This window comes from Delphinapterus leucas, chromosome 5 (assembly GCF_059928025.1).
Source record: "Delphinapterus leucas isolate spDelLeu-1000000601 "Yukka" chromosome 5, BTC_Dleu_Yukka2, whole genome shotgun sequence".
NCBI classification, from domain to species: Eukaryota; Metazoa; Chordata; class Mammalia; order Artiodactyla; family Monodontidae; genus Delphinapterus; species Delphinapterus leucas.
The window spans coordinates 36,927,291-36,949,662 of record NC_143133.1 but is presented as its reverse complement, the minus strand read 5'-3'; the positions used below and the strand labels follow the sequence as shown (position 1 = coordinate 36,949,662).

The window sequence follows — 22,372 nt, the reverse complement described above, 5'->3', positions numbered from 1 at the left end:
ACCCAGGAGTCACCGCGCCCTACTACATGCCTGTGGCCTGACCTTTGTCGGGGGTGAGAGAGCTGCCGTCTGCCGCCAAGCCGGAAGCAAGGCCTGGAGAACTGGGTGGGGTGGTCAGTGTTGAGGGTCCAGGGACGAAGCCCCAGAGGTGAAGGTGGCACCTGGAGACCGCAAGCTGATTTTGATGAGTTCTAGCTCTCTCTCCTCCCAGATTCTCATATGGGGAGAAAAAAACCTCAGTGGAAACAGCCACCCCCATTCACCCTGTCACATTGGCTTCCTTCTTGCAGGTAAGAGGAAATACACTGACCTTTTAAAACCTCAAAAGTGGAGCCTAAGGAGGCTGAGCGAGCAGGGTCCTGGGCATCAGGGACCTTGGGCTTGAGCTCACGTGGACGTGTCTGTGGACGTCCACCATGCTCTCTGACCCACTGTTTTCCCGTCTGTAAAGTGAGCAAGTGGACACAGGCTCCTTGAGTCCTGCAAATGGAAGGGTTTAGACGTTTCCTGATGCAGAGTGGGAATCCAGTCTGGGGACTGGCATACCTGGTGTTTCCCAGGTACCGCTCTGGTCTTCCTACCTTGGGTCATCTGAGTCATGAATTATGGATCTGCGATTTGGGCAGTAAGGATTGCCTTGTCCTACAACAAGGCTCTACTGTACAGCAGAGGGAACTATATTCAGTATCTTACAATAACCTATAATGGAAAAGAACCTGAAAAAGAATGTATATATATATATATATATATATATATATATAAAACTGAGTCACTGCTGTACACTTGAAACTAACAGAACATTGTAAGTTAACTACACTTCAATTAAAAAAAAAAAAAGGACATGCAGATGGTGACGTGCTGAACGAGGAAACACAAACCACCTACACAGGGTCCAATGGGAGCTCCCCCTACATACAATCTCCCACTCTCGGGAAGTGAAAACCCTGGGTTGTTTCGATCAAAGGCGGAGTTTCAGTACATCCACACAAAGGAAGACAAGACACAAGATTTATCACTTATACATCCCAGAAACGGGGGTGGGGAACACAGTGAGCTGGGGGAAGGGCCGTCCTCCGTCCCAGGTCAAGGGCGGGCAGAACATGGATAGAGAACAGAGTGGCAAGCACCTCTTACAAGATGTTTGGGGTGGAGGTCACCAACTTCTCAGGCTCAACTCTAAGTGGTTCTTTTAATTTTAAAAATGTATTGTTTATTTTTAATTGAGGTAACATTAATTTACAGCATTGTATGTTTTATGTATACAGCATTGTATTCCCTCTCCTGCGCGCCCTACAACATGCTCACCACCAAAAACTTAGTGCTCATCCGTGACCATATAGTTGACCCCCTTTACCCATTTAACCCTCTCCCCCAGCGCCCTCCCTCCTGATAACCACTATTCTGTTCTCTGTATCTACCTGTTTGTTTTTGTTTAGTTTGGTTTGTTCACTTATTTCGGTTTTGTTCATTTCTTTGTTTTGTTTGTCAGTTTTTTATATTCCGCCTACTGTGTTTGTATTTCTCCATCTGGCTTATTTTACTTAGCATAATGCCCTCAAGGTACATCCATGTTGTCACAAATGTCAAGATTTCATCTTTTTTGTGGTTGAGTAGTATTTCAGTGTGTGTGTGTGTGTGTGTGTGTGTGTGTGTGTGTGTAGTAGCTTCTTTAGCCATCCATCTGTTGATGGACACCTAGGTTGTCTCCATGTCTTGGTTATTGTAAATAATGTCATGATGAACATGGGAGTGCAGGTATCTTTTTGGATTAGTGTTTTCACATTCTTTGGATAAATACCCAGAGTGGGATAGCTGGAGCATATGGGTTCTGTTCTTCATTTTTTGTTGAATAGCCATACTGTTTTCCACAGTGGCTGCACTGTTTTACATTCCCCCCAACAGTGCACAAGGGTTTCCTTTTCTCCAAATCCTCAACAACACTTATTTCTTGCCTTTTTGATGTTAGCCATTCTGACAGGTGTGAAGTGATATCTCATTGTGGTTTTGATTTGCATGTCCCTAATAATTAGTGATGTTGAACATCTTTTCATGTGCTTTTTGGTAATCTGCATGTCTTTGGAAAAGTGTCTTTTCAGCTCCACTGACCATTTTATAATCTGTTCTTTTTTGTTTTTGAGTTGTATGAGTTCTTTATATAATTTGGGTATTAACCCCTTATCTGATATATCACTTGCAAATATCTTCTCCCATTTGGTAGGTTGCCTTTTTGTTTTATTGATGGTTTCCTTTGCTGTGCAGAAGTTTTTAGTTTGACGTAATCCCATTTGTTTACTTTTGCTTTTGTTTCCCTGGCCTGAGGAGACATATCGAGAAAGATATTGTAAAGACTGATGTCAAAGAATGTACTGCCCATGTTTTCTTCTAGGAGTTTTATGATTTCAGGTCTTATATGCAAATCTTTAATCCATTTCAACTTACGTTTGTGTATGGTGTGAGACAGCAGTCTAGTTTCATTTTGAAGACCTGAAAATTATAAGATATGGTTGATAGCAATTGAAGAAGACACAAATAATTGGAAAGATATCCTGTACTCATGGATTGGATGAATGAACATTGTCAAAATGTCTTTATTACCTAAAGAAATCTAGAGATTCAATGCAATCCCTATCAAAATCCCAAGGACATTTTTCAAAGAAATAGAACAAAAAATTATACAGAACCATGAAAAACTCTGAATAGCCAATGCAATCCTGAGAAAAAAGAACAAAGCTAGAGGTATCATACTCCCTGATTTCAAACTATACTACAAAGCCACAGTAATCAAAACTGCATGGTACTGGTCCCCAAACAGATACACATATGGAACAGAACTGAGAGCCCAGAAATAAAGCCACACATATATGAACAATAGATTTACAACAAAGGAGCAAAGAACACACAATGGGGAAAGGATAGTCTCTTCAATAAATGGTGTTGGGAAAACTGGACAGCCACATGCAAAAATAGAAAAAGAAAACTAAGTGGTTGGTTATTTTAAAAGGTGTCCCAGGAAAAGCAAAGTGGGAGTTTGTGGCAGGAGTCCTAAGCTCAGGTCCTTATTTAAGTATCCAGGCTCTGGGTGTGAGCTGATGTTATACTGTAAAATGCCCAAATCATTCTCAGGGAGAAATGCTGGTGGCTTGGTCCCATGTGAGAGCTGTGGGTATGGTGAGAAGGGGCTGAATTGGGGACATAGGTAGGTAGTTATGATGGCTAGCTGCAGCTAGGAAGACATTTGATTTTTAGCCCAATTTTCATGATGAAATGGAGACCAAAAAAAAGGTTAAGAAATGTGCCCAAGCTCACAGAGCTAAAGGTTATGTATGAATCCATAGAGTCCACGAATCTGTGCCCTTGAGGGATGAACTTGATGGAGTGGGGCATGTCTGACCCATCACTGAGTCCTGGTACACAGCAGAGACTCAGTGCCATCAAATGTGAATTTCGCTGCATCCTTCAGGGAGCCCTCTGGGTGCAGCCATAGTTCATTCTGGCCAGTGGCCACTAGAGGGCAGCAGTGCTTTTTCCTGTGGGCAAAGTTTCAGGACATCAGCTTCAGCTGAGTCAACCCCATCTGGTCCCAGGTCACCTGGAACTGAGAAACTTTGGGACGGAAGGGCCCCACTGATGACCATCCCTCCACCAACCCCAGCCTCCTACCCAAGCCAGAGGAAAAGAACACGCTCGAGGACCCTGGCGGCAGACTGGACAGGACCATCAAGACCTGCGTCGCTACCCCTCTCCCTGGCCCCCACCTCACATCTGAGAAAGGGAGGCCAGGAAGGGGAAGGGACTTGCCCAGGTCACACAGAGACTTGGTGTCATGTGATCACCCTGTTCTCTGAGACCCGCTCCAGCCCTTCTCTCCTGTGACCCCAGGGTCCTCCGTCAGTCCAGCTGACACTGGGAGGCCGTTGGGGGGTGGTGGTGGTGTGCGTGTGCACACGATCAGATTAGTGTCCCAAGGAGGCAGCAAGGGCTGGAGGGCCAGTCAGGGAGGAGGCCTGCTCCAGCAGCCTGCTGACCCCTTCCTGGTCTACATTTTCAGTCCACAGACCGGAGAGCAGTAATCGTGAGAGGCAAATGATGCTAAGTTTCTCAGCCTCGGGTATCCTGGCATCAGCCGAGTGTGGACTGATTTTTAAGCATCTACACACCACTGCAGCTTGACCTTTGAGAATCCTCTCTTGCTTCAGACATGCACATAGAAAGGTCACATTGATTGTTTCCCAAATCCCCGCATAAATATTTGCTTGGCTGGCTGAGAACCTCGTTCGCCTGTGTAAATTAATATAATTTATAATTAATTTATAATTAATTGCATTTATAATTAATTTATAAATTAATTAATTTATAATTAATTGCATTTGGCAGGGCTTCCTGTCCACAGCCTGATGCCAGCTTCGGAGGCTCTGGCTTTTCCTGTTGATGGTCAGCACGTCCAGGCAAAGCTTTCAGGCTTCTCCAAGCAGTGCCACCTTTCCCTGACTCATGTCCACAGGTGAGGCCTGTGAAGGCCCCGCCCTGCCCTCCAGTCCCATCTCCCCGCTCCCTTGATGTGTCCTAGTCTTGGCGGTTGCTCACACCTATCGAGCACCATTGATGGCTGACGTAACACTTGCTGTGAGCCAGCCTCTTTCCCAAGTGTTTTCTACACCATCACTCATCCACACAACTCTTGGCAGAGCCCTATTCAGTAGTTGTTATTATTAACCCCATTTTACAGATGTAAAGACTGAGGCCAAGAGATGCTTGTGAGGGACAGAAATAAGATTGGAACGAGGCATCTGGCTGGAGAGTGTATCTCCTTTACCTGTACATGGTACGCTGTTGGGCACTGAGCCATCTGACAGTGTCCTGGATGCTTTGGTGTGGGTCATGCCACCACACCTCTGCTGGAGCTGTTCTCTCCTCCTGACGCCTCCTTGCCCTTCCTCTCTTCATCTGGCAACTCTTCCACGTTTCTTCTTAGACGCTCTATTCCAGAAGTCTTCCTAGGATGGGGCCCCTCGCTGGTAACTGTGGGGAATTCTCAGTTTGCACCCAGGGTTCGTCCACCGTAGGAGGAAGATTGCTTCTCATCACTGCTTTTGGCCAAGCATCCGCATCCCTTTGCTTTTGTCCACGGCAGACCTTCCCTCTGTCTTCCCCAGGTCCCACCCCTTCCCTCTGGTTGGCCACCCCAGCTCCCTGCGTGAGACTGGGGCATAGTCCATGGGTTTATCCTGTTTGCTTATTTTAGCAGGAGAGTAATCAGAGGTGGGGTGACTTCAAGATCAAAACAAATCCCACTTTGTGAGCAGCCAGGACGTTTGCTCTGGGGCCCTGCCAAGTACCTCCACCCCACCTCTGCTCCCACTTCCAGCCTAGGACTGGTAGTATCTGACCATTTCATTCCCCAAACAAGAGCCATGAGAGAACTTTGCCAAACGATATTTTAAAAACATGAAACCACAAGGAAGGAGGATTATTCTACAGCGGAGAGTCCCGGGTGCTGCTGAGAAGCCGGTCACGTGACCCCAAGTGCAGGAGCTGGTCCAAGGCTGTTTCTGCCCGACTACCTGCGTTTTCAGGTAGTTCACCTAATCTTTGAAGACTCCCCTTTGTCATCTTTTTTTTTTTTTGCGGTACGCGGGCCTCTCACTGTTGTGGCCTCTCGCGCTGCGGAGCACAGGCTCCGGACGCGCAGGCTCAGCGGCCATGGCTCACGGGCCCAGCCGCTCCGCGGCATGTGGGATCTTCCCGGACCGGGCCACGAACCCGTGTCCCTTGCATCAGCAAGCGGACTCTCAACCACTGCGCCACCAGGGAAGCCCCCCTTTGTCATCTTAAAGATGGAAGAAATCATTTTGTTCTGAATGCATCTCAGGGTTGTTTTGAAACACAACGTGTGTCGTGGGTCAGTGTGTCCCCTGGGCTCTGTCAACTGCAGAGCATCACAGAAAATACGGGGGCCGTGAGAATGGGGGCGACCCCAGGTCTGAGGTGGGACGGAGAGAGTTGGACTCCCTCTTCAGATGGATCCTTCGGCTGTGTCCACGCTCTGAAGGGGACACATTCCAGGGCCCAGTATCCTCGGAGGAAGCACAACCTGTGGCCGGAGATAAGCAAGAGCTATAAATCCGTTTTATGAGGCCTGGAATCGCTGTCTGCACAGGCGGCATCCTGGCTGCAGCGAGGGAGGCTTATCAGTGATTTCAGGAGGCCTGTGACACCGATAAGATGGAAACCAGGGCTGTGAGCTGCCTGTGACAGCAGCGGGGCCTGCGCTGGGTGCCTGGGATCCACAGCTCAGCGGTGCCAACGACAGTCAAGAGCATCCTTTCCCAGGGCCGTGATCCTCCGCCGGGATACCCCTCGGAACTGGGTTTTCAGTTTGTCGGCGTGGTACTGTGGTTCCGCATAAATTTTCCAGCATTGAAAACTGTGCATCCGAATTTATTATTATTATTTTGCTCTTATGTGTCATAACCATGGGCCTTCCAGAAAACGAGCAGGATCTAATTTTACAGTAATGATTCCTTCATTATCTCTTCACTTTAAATCAAAACCACACCATTCTTTGTCTTATAAATATGTTGCTCCAGGGGGTGAACTTGCTGAATCACTCCAGAACTTTCCATTTGAAACTGGAGGGAAGAGGAAGAGGTTTGGGAGGGACGAGGTGTGAGGAGTTGGCAGTCTGGGGAGTCTAAGATGCAGGAAACCTCGAGGTACCCAGTGGGAGACCCAGAGGAGCTGGTCTAGAAATGTGAGTTCAGGGATGGGGGCCAGGGCAGGAAGAGAGGAAGGAGGGATGGAGGCTGATCTGCCTGGTGGGAACTTTCTATTGAGTCCGTGGCCTGGAGCAGAGTATTTTCTGAAGATGCCAACGAGAAAGGAACACAAGGAATAAAGACTATGTGGAACAGAAAACACAAATCACCAGATAGACATTTGAAGGGATGGCAAAACAAGAAAAGATGCCAGGGACATCACTCCTGGGCCTGAGACCCTTCTACCTTTATTTTTTCCTTTTCTCAGAGAGCAGATAGGATTGCCAGGTGAGGAGTCGTGAGGATATCAGATAATGTTCTTCCATCAGGTTGCCAGGAGATGGGCTTCCCACACAGATGTCTTCTTCTGATACTTGGAGTAGATCAGCATACAGTTCCTGCTGGGGCACAGTGGGTAGTGGGGGACCCGGACCTCCTCCAGGCCCTGGCCAGCAGCTGGGGTGTGGGGTGTGGGACTGTGCTGCTGTGGACTAGCCCAGAGCACTCTGCTGGGAGTGGGGAGTGCAGACCAGGGAGGGGAGTATTCAAACTTTGGAGGTTCTGCAATGAAGCAGTTGTGTGGCCCCGGCCAGTCTCTTTCCCTCTCTGAGCCTTTTGAGCAAATGTCTAAGCTCCCGCCTCACCCCTTGAGCTCCCACTTGCACAATGCAAGCCCTGAAATGTTCTCCAAGGGAGTCTTGTCAGGTAATTCCTCCATCAATGGAAAGAGCAGTGGGCTTGGTGTTTGGAACCCTTGGTGTGAGCACCAATCCTGCCACTTCTTGGCTGGGTTACCTTTGGCAAGTTACTAAACCTCTCTGAGTATGGTTTTCTGCCAAAAGTTCTCTCTGGCTCTGCGTTAAACTGCAATGTTCAGCTATACTCTTCACAGTAGGAAATTGTACCTTATGCTAGAAAAGCTGGGGGAAAAGTAATAATTGAATCATTTATTGGAAGGGGATTTCAGTTATTCCAATGAATAGAATGGTTATATTCACATTTTAAATTCTGGAATATTGGAAACATACAGAAAATAAGACAGAAAATTATAAATAAACAGCACAACTCTGATTCAGTAAATGTTAACCTTTTGTCCTGCATGCCTAAGCTTTTAAAAAAATCCAGCATTACTGATAAAGGTGAAGTTCTGTTTCCTGCCCTGTGCTGCTTCCTCTTCCCCATTCCCAGAAGCAACTAGTCACAGGAATGCGATGTGTTTCCAGTCCATTCTCCTATGCTTCTAAGGAGTTTTTGATAGTCTTAAGTACATACAGCTATTTTGGGGAGCATACACTCCTGAAGCTTCTTTTCTTATTAGACAATAGGGTTTGTTTGTTTGTTTGTTTTTGCGGTACGTGGGCCTCTCACTGTTGTGGCCTCTCCCGTTGCGGAGCACAGGCTCCGGACGCGCAGGCTCAGCGGCCATGGCTCACGGGCCCAGCCGCTCCGCGGCATGTGGGATCTTCCCGGACCGGCGTACGAACCCGTGTCCCCTGCATCGGCAGGTGGACCCTCAACCACCGCGCCACCAGGGAAGCCTGAGACAATAGGTTTTGAGATCAGGGCTTGTTGAATCATGGGCAGCTGATTCATTCACATTAACAGCTGTGTAATATTTCATGGAATGAATATATCAGAGTTTACTCATTTTTCTGAGGGACTTTTAGGATCCTTCTTTTTCTTTTTTCCATTATAGCCAATAATGAGGTGGTAGTGAACATCCTCGTTTATATCTCCTTGTGAGAGTTTGCCTGAGATATATTCCCAGGAAAGAAATAGCTTGACCAAATATCATGAAATTGCTCTTTAAATAATTTGTATCAATTTACACTTCTGAAAGCAGCCCACGAGAGGTCCTGTTTCTCCTTGTCCACACTAACCATTGGTATTATGAGACTTCATGTTTCTTCCTATTTGATAGGTATAAAACTGTATCATATTGCTTTTTTTTTTTTTTTGCGGTACGTGGGCCTTTCACTGCTGTGGCCTCTCCCGTTGCGGAGCACAGGCTCCGGACGTGCAGGCTCAGCGGCCATGGCTCACGGGCCCAGCCGCTCTGCGGCATGTGGGATCTTCCCAGACCGGGGCACGAACCCGTGTCCCCTGCATCGGCAGGCGGACTCTCAACCACTGCGCCACCAGGGAAGCCCTCACATCGCTGTTTTAACGTGCCTCTCTCTGGTCGCTAGAAAGGTTCAACATCTTTTCATATACTTAAATGGCCATTATGGTTTCCTGTTCCAGATTATTCAGTCCACATCCCGCCCATCTCTCTATATCTTTCTTATTGATCTGTAGGCAATTTGGATAAGATTAGTTATTAGTTAACATACTATTTTTCCAATCGACAGGGCTTTTCTTTAGCTTTGTTTATTGTGTCTCTTAAAATCTTATGTTATATTTTTTAATGTTTTCTTTATTGAATATATTCTTTGGATCTTGTTTAAGAATTATTTCCTTATCCTAATAACACAACGATAGTCTGCCATGTGTTGTTCTAAATATTTTAAAATATTGCTTTACTTATTAAGTCTGTCATCCCTCTCAAATTTATTTTTGTGTATGAGATAAAATTTCCATTTTTTCTAAGTGGATATCCTATTATCCCAGCAGCATTTATTGTACTGCTTATTATTTTCCCGCTGATTTGTCATGTATTCCCAGCAATACACCAAATTTCATTTGTTCTGTTCCACTGGTTATTTTTTTTCCCTGCATCAATAGGCCAGCATACTAATTTCTACAATATTATTACAAGTCTTGATACCTGGTAGGGAAATTTCCCTCCTTCCCTTTTTCTTTTTCAAAATTTAGTTAATCTTTTACTTTTTTCTATAAATTTTAGGCTCAGCATATCAAGATCTGTCCTGTTGGGATGTTCACTGAATACATTGAATTTAAGTTGAGATTCATAATCATGGCTTATCTCTTTATCTATATAGGACATTCTTTTATGTCCTTCAATAAAGTTTTAGAATTTTCTCCATAAAGCCTGTACACATGTTTACTTATATTTATTCCCAGTTGCCTTATGGTTTTTGCTGCTATTGTAAATGGGATTGGTTTTTAAACTACATTTTCCAATTCGTTTTTGATGTCACTGCTATCCATTTTTATTTATTAAATATTGACTAAATAATAATATTTTTTCTAAAAAGGCCTATCTTCTGTCCTGAATTTTATCTTAAGCACTTTCATGAACTAAAAAGCTTTATCCCATATGTTTCTATCCCCCAAAATATATTTTATGCTTTTCTTGCTTTTGTCCATTACATAAACGAAATCATTCTGCATGTTTTCTGCTACTTATGTTTCCTCCTCCCTGTAGATACCTGAGATTCAGCCATGTTATTATGTGCCATTGTAATATATTCTGTATCATTATCGTTATCATTATATGACTCTACAACACTTTATTTTTCCATTGATGGACTTTTGGGTTGTTTCCAGATTTGCTATTGTAAATATTCTGTCATAAACTTAGATATATTTGTGGCACACTTGTGCAAGAATTCCTCTAGGGTATATTCTAGGGTTAAAATTGCTGGGTCATAGGGTATACACATCTTCAAATTTACTAGGTAACATCAAGTTGTTTTTCCAAATATCTGTCCCACCAGCAGTATGTCAGTTGCCTCGTGTCCTCACCTACACTTGATATTGTCATATTTAAAATTTTTAGGCATGTTTGTAGATACAACAGGTATTTAATCAAAGACTTGCTTTTAAATCTATAAACGGAGATCACTTGTCCTAATCCACCCATCCTTCAATGTTGGCATAAGAACTAAAGTTAACAGAGGGGAAAATAGATTTGAAAATATTTTGTAAATTACAAAGCTTTCCACATACTTAAGACGTTATCATCACCAGTAAATTGAGAGTATCCTAGAGAATCAATAGACAATGTTACAGCACAACTCCAGACCCTTCCCCTCTCGAGCTAAATGATTTACAAGCTCAGAATGTCTGTAGACCTGTAGGCCAGAGGAAGGATGCCCATTGTGGTGACAGTGACAGTGATCTGAGCCCATCTTCTGAATAAGGAACACCTTCCAATTTTATAGCATCTTCAGCTGGGTTGATTCTGGAACCTTGGGATCAAGATGAAGTGAATTAAGAAGCCATAACTTGAGCATGTTTTCTTGTTTTTGGGTGGCAGCCAGAAAATTCTTGAAAAATAAGTGGTGCTTGCATTTTAGGAACTTGATTACAAACGTTTTGGAAATGTATATCCAATGCTTAAATAATTCCTGGGATTCTTTCACTATGAAGGAATGTAAACCTAAGTTATGACTGCTGACCTGGCCATTTTCTGCACATTGTGCTCTATTTTTCTGTTCTTCCTTCTCCTCCAACACTTAATTGATTTCAAGGGCAGTTCATTACTCTACCTTGTAAGTTCTTTTTTTTTTAAATTTATTTTATCCAAGTATAATTGACTCACAATGTTGTGTTAATTCCCGCTGTACAGCAAAGTGATTCAGTGTTATATATATATATACACATACACATTCTTTTTCATGTTCTTTTCCATTACGGTTTATTACAGGATATTGAATATAGTTCCCTGTGCTATACAGTAAGAGATTGTTTATCCATCCTATATATAATAGTTTGCATCTGCTAATTCCAAACTCCCACTCCATCCCTTCCCCACCCCCATCCCCCCTGGCAACCACAAGTCTGTTCCCTATGAGCCTGTTTTGTAGATAAGTTCATTGTGTCACATTTTAGATTCCACATATAAGTAATATCATATTATCCTGTGAGTTCTTGATCTATGTCTAGACCTGAATATCCTGCAAAGGCAGAAGGTGATTTCACATTATTAGCACTTTTGCAAATCAACGAGGCTTAAACTATGAGGACTTTTGCCTAATAATTCTCAGTTGGTTGACATCGCCAACCAACTGGTGTGAAGGTGCAATGCTGATGTCAGCAAATTGCTCCAAGACAGCACTTCCCTGGTGGTCCAGTAGTAAAGAATCTGCCTTCCAATGCAGGGGACATGGGTTCGATCCCTGGTTGGGGAAATAAGATCCCACATGCCACGGGGCAACTAAGCCCTTGTGCCACAACTAGAGAGAAGCCTGCGCGCGGCAAGGAAAGATCCCACATGCCCCAACGAAGATCCCGTATGCTGCAACTAAGACCCAACACAGCTGATCAGTCAGTCAATCAATAAAGAAATAAATTGCTCTGAGACAGCCGAGACTGATGACTAATTCTTTCTTTTTTCTAATTTTTATTGGAGTATAGTTGACTTACAACGTTGTGTTAGTTTCAGATGCACAGCAAAGTGAATCAGTCATACATAACATATATCCACTCTTTTTTTTTTTTTTAGGTTCTTTTCCATATAGGCCATTAAAAGAAAGACAAGGTTCTGTTCACGTCTCTGCTGCTGGCTCCAGTCCAGACAGTTATGTTTTATGGAAGACCTTGGTCAGAGCCCTGTGAGAATGAGTGTCGGCAAGAGGTGGGTCTGTGTGTGTGTGTGTGTGTGTGTGTGTGTGTGTGTGTGTGTGACAGAGATAGAGACAGAGAGTTACAGAGGTTTTGAAGTTGACCAAACAGTGAGAATCACAAAAGCATAGGAACCAGGCCTCCAAGCCTGTGAATATATCAGTGCTGTAAGTAGCATATACTTTATGAAGAAAGAATGGGCTTGGACCACTTGGAATTGCCAAATCTTAACTTCTGACTTTTCTTGGTCTTCCCAATAACCAGTATCCAGTCTCCATAAACATCCAAAACATAGTTACTGAGTATCTACTAAGTGTCAGGAATGGTGCTAGGTGGGGGATAAAGTGATGAAACAAAATGACGTGGTCCCTGCCTTCCTGGAGCTTACAGTCTAGTGGGAAAGACAAAGAATATGACAATAAACAAATGAACATATGATCAAGTACTGTAATGTCATAGGATGCTTTGCAGAGACTGACGGTGGTGATGGTCAATAAGGGGTTTGTAGACCAAGGTGAGAACTTCAAATTTCATTCAAAGTGGGAAGCTGTAGAAAGTTTTTCAACAAGGGAAGGACATGGTCTAATTGATGTTTTAAAGTAGATGATTCTGGCTGCTGAGTGGAAATTGGATGGAAGGGGGCCAGAGTGAAAGCTGGGAGGCAATTGCAGTCCAGGTAAGAGGTCATGATGACCTTGACCAGGATATGGATAACAGGTATGGAGAAAAGAGCACAGGTTCCAGATATTAATCAGGGTTGTCCAGAACCCTGGATATAGTTATACATTTACAGATATAATATATCATATTTATTTGAAAAAGAATTTGTTATCAGGAATTAGCTGACACAGTTATGGAGGCTTAGAAGTCCCATGATGTGTCATTTGTAGGCTGGAGACCTGAGAAAGTTGATGGTATGTTTCCAGTCTGAGTCCAGAGGTCTGAGAAATGGAAAGTCAATGGTATAATTTCTGGTCTGAATCTGAAGGCCTGAGGACTAACAGTGACGTTGGTGCAAGCTTCTGTCCCAGGGCAGGAGAACACCAACGTCTCAGCTCAGCAGTCAGGCAGAGAGAACAAATTCTCTCTTACTCAGTCTTTGTTCTATTCAGGCGTCCAGTGGATTGGCTGAGGCCCACCCACATTGGGGAGGGCAATCTCTTTACTCAGACCATTAACTCACATGTTAACGTCTTCTGGAAACATCCTCACAGACACAACTAGGATAATGTTTAATCCAGTATTCTGCACACTCTCTGGCCCAGTGAAGTTGACACATAAAGTGCTTTGGAGGCAGAAAGTACAGGACTTGCTTCTTAGTTGCAAAGGTGGGAGAAAGGTGAGGAAAAAAAAATCAGGGGACACAAGGCCACGTTTTTCATGGAAGCAAATTGTGAATGATGGGGCAATTTTACTGAGACAGGAAAGGCCAATGGGCAAGAAAAGCAAGAGTTGCCTTTAGAGAAGTCAATTCTGAGGTACTTGTGGGGACTCTAAGAGAAAATGTAATAACAAGGTAGTTGGAAAATTAGCCTAAGCCTCCTCGGAAAGTCTGAGTAGGAGGTGTGAATTTGGGGGTCCTTTCACTAGGTGGGTTAAATCAGTTGAAGAAAGAACATGGGCTCTAACAGTTAACAAGCACGTGAGAAAAAATAAAAAACAACCTTCTGTTGGGGAAGCCTCAGGGGAGAAGGATCAGTGATTGTCAGAACCTCACTTGGGACAAAAAGAGCTAATGGTGAGTGAGTATAAGGGGACAGAGTTCTCACCTTGGTCTACAAAGCCCTTATTTAGCATCACCAGCATCAGTCTCTGCAAAGCATCCTATTACAGTACCTCACCATTAGCTCCATCCTCCATCAGAGAAAGGAGTCCTGGGCAAAGGTTGGATGTCATGTTCTGAGAAGGTTCTGAACTAATGTTGAGGTGGTAAAGAGCAAATGGTGAAGTCAAGAGATGCAAAGAAGGTGGGGTTGACCAGTTGGCTATAGACAAAGGAGAAGGAGCCCAGGCTGGTACCCAAATGTCTGGCTTGGCAATGGGCTGGTTCACAGGGGAGGAGCCGTGTCCTCATTTTGTTATTTTTGAAATCCAAAGCAGAGGGACCCCTTCAGGAATTGACAACTTCCAACCATTGGGTCCCAGTCTTTCTGCCTAGAAAGGGATTCTCCTTTATGTAACCCTGGTTATTACACAACTGGGGTCAGGACAGACACCCTCTGCCTGTGTGTCCCTGCCAGGCCTCACCATGGTCCACACTGATTACATTCTTTTTTTTTTTTTTTAATAAATGTATTTATTTATGGCTGCGTTGGGTCTTTGTTGCTGTGCGCGGGCTTTCTCTAGTTGCAGCCAGCGGGGGCTACTCTTCGTTGTGGCGCGCAGGCTTCTCATTGCAGTGGCTTCTCTTGTTGTGGAGCACACATCTAGGTGTGCAGGCTTCAGTAGTTGCTGTGTGTGGGCTCAGTAGTTGTGGCACATGGGCTTAGTTGCTCCGCGGCATGTGGAATCTTCCCGGACTAGAGATCGAATCCCGGTCCCCTGCACTGGTAGGCGGATTCTTAACCACTGCGCCACCAGGGAAGTCCCGGTAGTTCTATTTTTAATTTTTTGAAGACCCTCCATACTGTTTTCCGTAATGGCTGTACCAATTTACACTTCCACCAACAGTGTACAAGGATTCCCTTTTCTCCGCATCTTCGCAAAACTTACCTGTTGTCTTTTTTATAAAACCCATCCTAACAGGTATGAGGTGATTTTTCATGGTGTTTTGTTCTTTTTTTTTTTTTTTCCGGTACGCGGGCCTCTCACTATCCTGGCTTCTCCCGTTGTGGAGCACAGGCTCCGGAGGCGCAGGCTCAGCGGCCATGGCTCACGGGCCCAGCCGCTCCGCGGCATGTGGGATCTTCCCGGACCAGGGCACGAACCCATGTCCCCTGCATCGGCAGGCAGACTCTCAACCACTGCGCCACCAGGGAAGCCCTTCATGGTGGTTTTGATTTGCATTTCCCTGATGGTTAGTGATATTGAGCACATTTTCATGTACCTGTCGTCCATTTGTATGTCTTCTTTGGCAAAACATCTATTCAGATCCGTTGCCCGTCTTAAAATCAGATTTGGGATTTTTTGCTACGAGTTTTAAAGATTTCTTATGTACTTTGGATATTAACCCCTTATCAGATACATGGTGCACATATTTTCTCACATTCCGTAAGTTGCCTTTTTTTTTTTTCATGGTTTCCTTTGCTGTGCAGAAGCTTTTAAGTTTGATGTAGTCCCACTTGTTTACTTTTGCTTTTGTTGCCTGTGCTTTAAGTGTCATATCCAAAAAATCATTGCTGGGACTTCCCTGGCAGTCCGGTGGTTGGGACTCCGTGCTTCCACTGCAGGGGCACAGGTTCAATCCCTGGTTGGGGAACTAAGATACCACGTGACACAGCCAAAAAAATAAAAATAAATAAATTTAACCATTCAAAAAAATATTTAAAATAAACAAACAAAATCATTGCTAAGATCAATGTTAGGGAGATTTTTCCCTATGTTTTCTTCTAGTAGCTGTATGATTTCAAGTCTTACATTTAAGTCTAATCCAGTTTTGTGAGCGGTGTAAGACAGAGGTCTAGTTTCTTTTGCGTGTGAATACCAATTTTCCCAGCACCACTGATCGAAGAGACTATCCTTTCCCTATTGTGTGTTCTTGGTGTCCATGTCAAAGTTATGCATGAGTATATATCTGGGTTCTCCTTTTATATCTGGGCTCTCCGTTCTCTTCCACTGTTCTATGTGTTCTGATCCATGTGCCAGTACCATCTCGTTTTGACTATAGCTTTTAGTATAATTTGAAATGATGTGATACTTTGAGCTTTGTTCTTTGTCAAGATTGCTTTGGCTATTTGAGGTCTTTTGTGGTTCCATATGAATTTTAGGATTGCTTTTTTCTGTTTCTGTTAAAAATGCCAGGGGGAATTTTGATAGGGATTAAGTTGAATCTGCAGATCACTTTGGGCAGTATGGACAATACTTTTATTTTAATGGTATTAATTCTTCTAATCCATGAAAAGGGGATAGCTTTCCATTTATTTGTGTCTTCCTCATTTTCTTTCATCAATGTCTCATAGTTTTCAGTGTGCAGGTATTTTACCTCCTTGGTTAAATTAATTCCTATGTATTTTATACTTTTTGATACTATTGTAAATGGGATTTTTTCTTAATTTCTCTTTCTGAAAGTTTGTTGTTAGTGTATAGAAATGCAACTGATTTTTGTATATTGATTTTCTCTCCTGCAAATTTACTTAATTCTAACAGGTTTTCTTTGGTGGAGTGTTTAACATTTTCTGTATATAAGATCATGTCATCTGCAAACAGAGATAATTTACTTCAAGAAGAGGGAATTTTGGACACAGGGATACAGACGCCAGGTAAATACCATGTGTTGATGGGGACAGAGATTGAATCGATGTGTCTATAGCCAAGGAATGACAAGGATTACCAGTAGCCACCAGAAGCTAGGAAGATGCAAGGAAGGATCCTCTATCCTAAAGCCTTCAGGGAGAGGATGACCCTGCCAACACTTAGATTTCAGAACTTCTAACCTCTAGAACTATGAGGCAATAAATTTCTCTTAACTTTAAGCCCAGTTTACGGTACCCTGTTATGGCGCCCTAGGAAACCAGTACTGTGATGCTCTGGTCTTGTGCTTCTAGATATAAAAGCATAAGCTACTAAATCATTCTCATAAATCATCTAAGTCAAAGACACCTAAGAACAGGGAGGGAAAGTATGGCCCACGTGTACAGAAGGGAGTAAAGGAAACAAAAAGACCACAGTGGAGCATGTGAACTTTTAAAAAATCAATATTTGAAATCTTTTTCAACAATCCAGTTACTTAACTGAGATGTTACTGTTGTGTTCATGAATTAATTAAACAAGCATGCTTCACCTGCAGAGAGCCAGTGTGGGACACAGGGGAGAGTGTGGGCTTTGGAGCTCTTTGAGTTCAATCCAGCCTCCCCACTTAGCAGCTGGTGACCTTGGTCAAGTTACCTAATCTACATGAGCCTCAGCCTCCTACGATGCCTGTCTCTAGGTTTGTTATGGTGACTCAGTGAACTGATGTTTATGACGTGTCAGATACTGCACTGCCATGGGTACGATGCAGGATACAGTCTGTCCCCAAACATAAATTAGAGCATCTTCGGACGCTTTAAAGACAGACATTCACACAGGTGGTTTGAAGCAGACCCAGAAACACCTGTGCTCGATGGAAAGAGGAAGAAAGACATATCTTGCTAAAAGCAGCAACTTGCAGAAAGAGCATGAAATAAACACCCTGACACCCACCTTGGACAAATACAGCAGGACACGTGTTTCTCACTGTAATGATAGTCTTTATTTGATTTTCATCACCTTTCAATGAAAGAGTGGTTCCCATCAGCACTATGTAATTATGATCCTCGCAAATACATCTTATAGATAATGAAATTTCCTTAAAAATGAAAGATAAGTGTAAGGAAAATTTGTAGAGAGAGAAGGTATAAAATAGAAGCTTGGTTAAATGTAAAGCAGGTTTTTATCAAGAAAGAAAAATGGTACCACTACTCCGTTAAAGTGGTGCTGCAAACATACTATTTTGCTTGTTCTCAAGCTAGTTGTTCATAAAAAGGAAGCTGGTTTGCCCTTTTCTCCTTAGTGATCAAATCAACATGCTTGTGTGCCTCACCATCCTGGTGAGACAAAACCAAGGGGAAGGAGAAGCAAGGCTTCTAACTATGTTAAAAATCGTTTCTAGGGTAGGAGCACAAGCCTTGCTTTCCAGAAGGTGGAGAGACACATGACAGTTTCAGGGAGACCTGTGGGGGCCATGGCTTTAGCCCATTGTGTCTGGGCAGCTGACATAACTTCAGTCCCCCTGGGGTCTCTCTCTGGTCTGAGCTGCCTTAGCTCTGATGATCTGGCAGGACCGTGGTCACTAGGATTGGGTATTCCAAGGCATTGCAGTCATCCAACAGGAACACCAAATCCTGGAAAAGATGTGCAATGAGCAGGAATGTCACTGAAGGTGGCCACAGAGCCCATGCACAACTATAGGACTCCTGGTTATCCTCAAAGACTGTTCAATTGTTCCCCTTTGTGTGAAAATTCTCCAACCTTCATTCCCCCAAGGAGAGCTGGTTACGTCTTTCTTCACCTTCCCATTGAATCTCATATAGTCTTTGACTATTGAATTCAGTTGTACGTTGGTTGACCAGATGGATAGATGGATAGATTGGGCAAGGGAGTGAATAAATGAATAAATCTCAATTACTGAGCAAAAACTCTGGGCCAGACATCGGGGATACCATGAGTAACAGCACCAGGTCTCACCTTCAAACACTTTAGAGCCAACAGCAGCACTTTTCAGACTGTATTATGTCTTCTTCTTGTCTCCCCTCCATGACCAAGGGGAGAGGGGAATGAGGAGGGGAATGGGTGTGGGACAAAATGCTTGGCTCATCTTTGATGCATAGTAACAAACAAATCTTAACAAAACTTAAAGCTAAAAAACCTAATAGCTAATTATTAGTTTCCTGGGCCAGGCCTGGTGTTCGGTATTCTATGTTTAGTCACCTTGATAGAGATCTTAGGACCGAGGGAGTTACTACAGCGCCCAGCACACACAGGGTCAGGTTGTAAGTAGTATTATCCTCCCAATGCTCTCCTGACATGGGTATCATTCACGAATGAGGAAACTGTGGCCCAGAGAGAGGAGGGGACACTGGCATTTAGGAAGCAGGGAGGTGAAGACAGGGGCTCAGGTCTGCCTGATGCTGAAGCCTGTGCCGCTAGGACCACACAACTCTGCTTTCTACATCTTAACCAGTGCTGATTCTGTGTTTTTCCCGTCTCCCTCCCCTCTGCTGTCAGATTCCTCCCAACACAGAGCACACCAGAAGCCCCTCCTCCAGGAAGTCTCCCCTGATCCCAGGGCTCTGGGAATTCTCGGAATTCCAGAGTCCTCTACCCGCAATCCCAGCCCCATTTGACTCGCAGCCTGTGGTCTTGGGTGTTGGAGATGGAGCTGGAGGACAGGAGGAGTCTTGTCACGAGTCCCCCAGCACTCAGCGAGAGCTATAGGGTTGAGGAAGGGCTTTGTGACCTGGAAGCACCCCACAAGCTTTTGTTTTCCTCCTCCTCATCTCCCTCTTCTCCTAACCCTTCTCTTAAGTTCTTGGCTGATGACAAGCAGAAAAAGAATGTTCAATGGCATCACTTACCCTCCTGCAGAACGAGTTCATGATGATGTACAGTTTCCGCACTTTGTCCTTCAAGGCATCTACCCGGGCCACCTTCCAACACTGGGGCGATGCCACAAAGTCCCGCAGCTTGGCCAGCACACAGTAATTCTGTGAGTGGACAACAGGGACGGGTCTCGTGGTGGAAGTCAGTAGCCAGAGACGCGGGAGCTGGGGACTCCTGGCCCTCCTGCACAGTCTCTCCCCATTCCCACTCCAAGCCCTCCCGCAGGCAGGCAGACCCCTCTTACGTGTATATCCAGGTACAGCCTGGGCAGGTATCTCACACACGGCTCCTGCAGAAAGGGAAACGGGTTTCTGTGTTGCTCACAGGGACACACCCTCAGCCTGGCCACAGAAGGCTCTCTGCCAGCCTCCCCAAAACCAGAGCAGCCCCAGATCCCTGGGGCCTTCCTTGATGCTGCCATGCACAATACTTTCTTGTACCATATGCCACATTCCCCCAAAGTAAACTGCACTTCTAGAATTCGACTTTTAGAATGCAACCATTTTATCATTGACTATGAGCTAGGGAACAGTTTTATATATATATATATACACCCACACATATACATACATATATATATAGAGAGAGAGAGAGAGAAAGAGAGAGATACATACATATAAATATGTGTGTCTATATATGTATATATATTAAAACAGTTCTATAACTGTAATCTAGACATAGTAATATATACAGTATATACTTTAGTAATATAAAACAGTATATATAGGTACACTTTTATATTACTATATTTCACTTTTGCTTCTGTGCTGGCCTGAAGGTCAGAAGACCCAGATTCTGGTCCCTCCCGACCAGTGGCTCCCTGTGCGGCGTGGGGTAGGTCTCCTTCTTCTTTGTGACTCGGTTTCCCAGTTGTGAGATTAGAGAGCTAGAACACATAACCTCCACTTCCTTCCAGCTCTGAGCCTATGCATTATTTTAAGCTTTAAAATCATATATTTTTAAAAGATGATTGCTCTACATATTTAATAGCAAGGAATTTGCGGATACATTGGGGCGCAAAAATACAACCAAATGTTGTTACAAAGAAATATTAATTTATTTGACAGAGTCACTGAAAAGTAAATTGCAGAACTGCTGTGTTGTTTGATCCAATTTGTCTACACACTTGGATAACTATGTACAGACCCAGAGCTGAAATCCTACCCTCTGAATGTGATGGCAGCAGGTCACCTCTAGGTGGTAGAATTGCAGTAATATTTATTTTCTTCTTTGTCTTTTGTGCCTTTTCCAACCATTTTCAAAGTATATGACTTTCATAAGTTGAAAGAAATGCTCATCATTTAAGTTTCAAAAAGAAAATACAAAGGAGGTGTTAGGGTATCGTAAGCCCCACATCTGAGAATGGTGCATTTTAGTTGAAGTGGTAAAGGGATACTTTTAAATTTTAGCAGAGCGTTGAAGTTTAATTTGTTTTGTCTCTACACTGGACGAGCTGTCAGGAGGCCAGATCCTAGTTCTGAGTGGCCCCTGGCTCCTCCTCTTAACACAGTGTCGAGAACAGTGCAGACATCCTGGGTTGTCCTCTGTGCGGGCTGTGTCTGCATCCAAGTCTTCGACCCTCCAGCTGCCCGAAGCCGGTGAGGGGCTCAGCCATCCCCTCTCACAGCTGAGGATGCTGAGGCTCAGGGCTGAGTAATCTACAGCAGGTTAGGGGCGGGGCTGATTCTGGGAGTTGCCCCCTTAGCTCCTGCTGGCTAGTGGAGAGAAGAAATAAGCAGGACTCTTTGGTCCTCCTTAAGTTGGAGCTCTAAACTCTATGGGAGCTTCTCTTCTCCTGTTCCCTTCTCTTCTCTTCTCTTCTCTCTCTTTCTCTCTCTCTTTTTACATTTTAAAACAGATCCTCTGATATTTTCTAGCTAGTTATAAACAAAAATTGTGATGTCTTTGATTATATTTTCTTTGTATTTAAAAGGAAGTGCAAACCATTGGTATTTAATAAGATGGGAATAAAACACAAATACCCTTGAAATTAACATTGACCAGAAAAGAAAAATAGTGACTTCTCCCTGGTCCAAAGGCAAATTTTTGAGAACTGGGTCTCCCAGTCCTCAGGGGGGCCGAGGGCACTCACCGAAGGCTCCATGACCTGCAGGCTCCGGGAGTCAGCGGTGATCTCCCGGCTCAGGGCCAGCATCCTGGAGTAGCAGGTCGGGGGAGCCGGCTGAGCAGCGGGGGGGCCGGCCAGAAGCAGCATCAGCAGGGGAAGCAGCTGGGGGGTCATGGTGCAAAGGCGGCCTGACTGCAGCCCGAGGCCAGCCGCCCCTTTAAGCAGAGGCTTGGGGGTGGTCCTCCACGCCTCCATTTCCTGTGGTGCCCAGCCAAGGCCAAGAGCACGCCCACCTGGCCTGTGGACACTGGAGCCTTTCAGACCTAAAGGTCCCCCTTGTTGAGAGGAGGTGCTTCCTGGCAGGGGCGGGGAGGGGGAGATGCCAGGCACCTGGAAGGGAACAGGGTCTTCCTCTCACACAACTTGCAATAGAACTTTCTCTCTTGGCAGGGGCTCTTCCTGAAGTGGCAGGATTGGCAGATGAGGGGGGCAGAGGACAAGAGGGAGACAGGAGGGATGGTGGTTCAGCCAGAGGGGCGGGAGTGAGCATTCAGCCCCTTCAGTTAGAATGGGGACCGTTTGGTAAAACTGGCTGATCTCTTGGAGCAGAACTGGGGGAGGGAAAGGGACCAGAAGTGATGGATTGAGGACCAGTGATCCGGGGGTTTGGGGTCAGGCAGCCTGGGTATCACTATCCACCCACCACTGACTGGCCAGGGGAACCTTGGGAAATCCCTTGCCTTCTGAGCAGCTGCGCCTCTGCATCTGGAAGATGGGCTTGTGCTAGGGCCTGTGATGAGGG

General features: G+C 44.6%; 1 protein-coding gene across 1 annotated transcript; it reads right to left on the bottom strand.

Moving 5' to 3' along the window:
• Window positions 1–17,001: 17,001 nt before the first annotated feature.
• CYTL1 (cytokine like 1) lies at window positions 17,002–22,016 on the bottom strand. Its single transcript, XM_022567157.2, is given in 5 exon segments — window positions 17,002–18,163; window positions 18,165–18,244; window positions 19,478–19,606; window positions 19,747–19,791; window positions 21,595–22,016. Coding segments are annotated over 5 exon segments (525 nt in total). The 5' UTR covers window positions 21,826–22,016; the 3' UTR covers window positions 17,002–18,123.
• Between the last annotated feature and the right edge of the window lie 356 nt (window positions 22,017–22,372).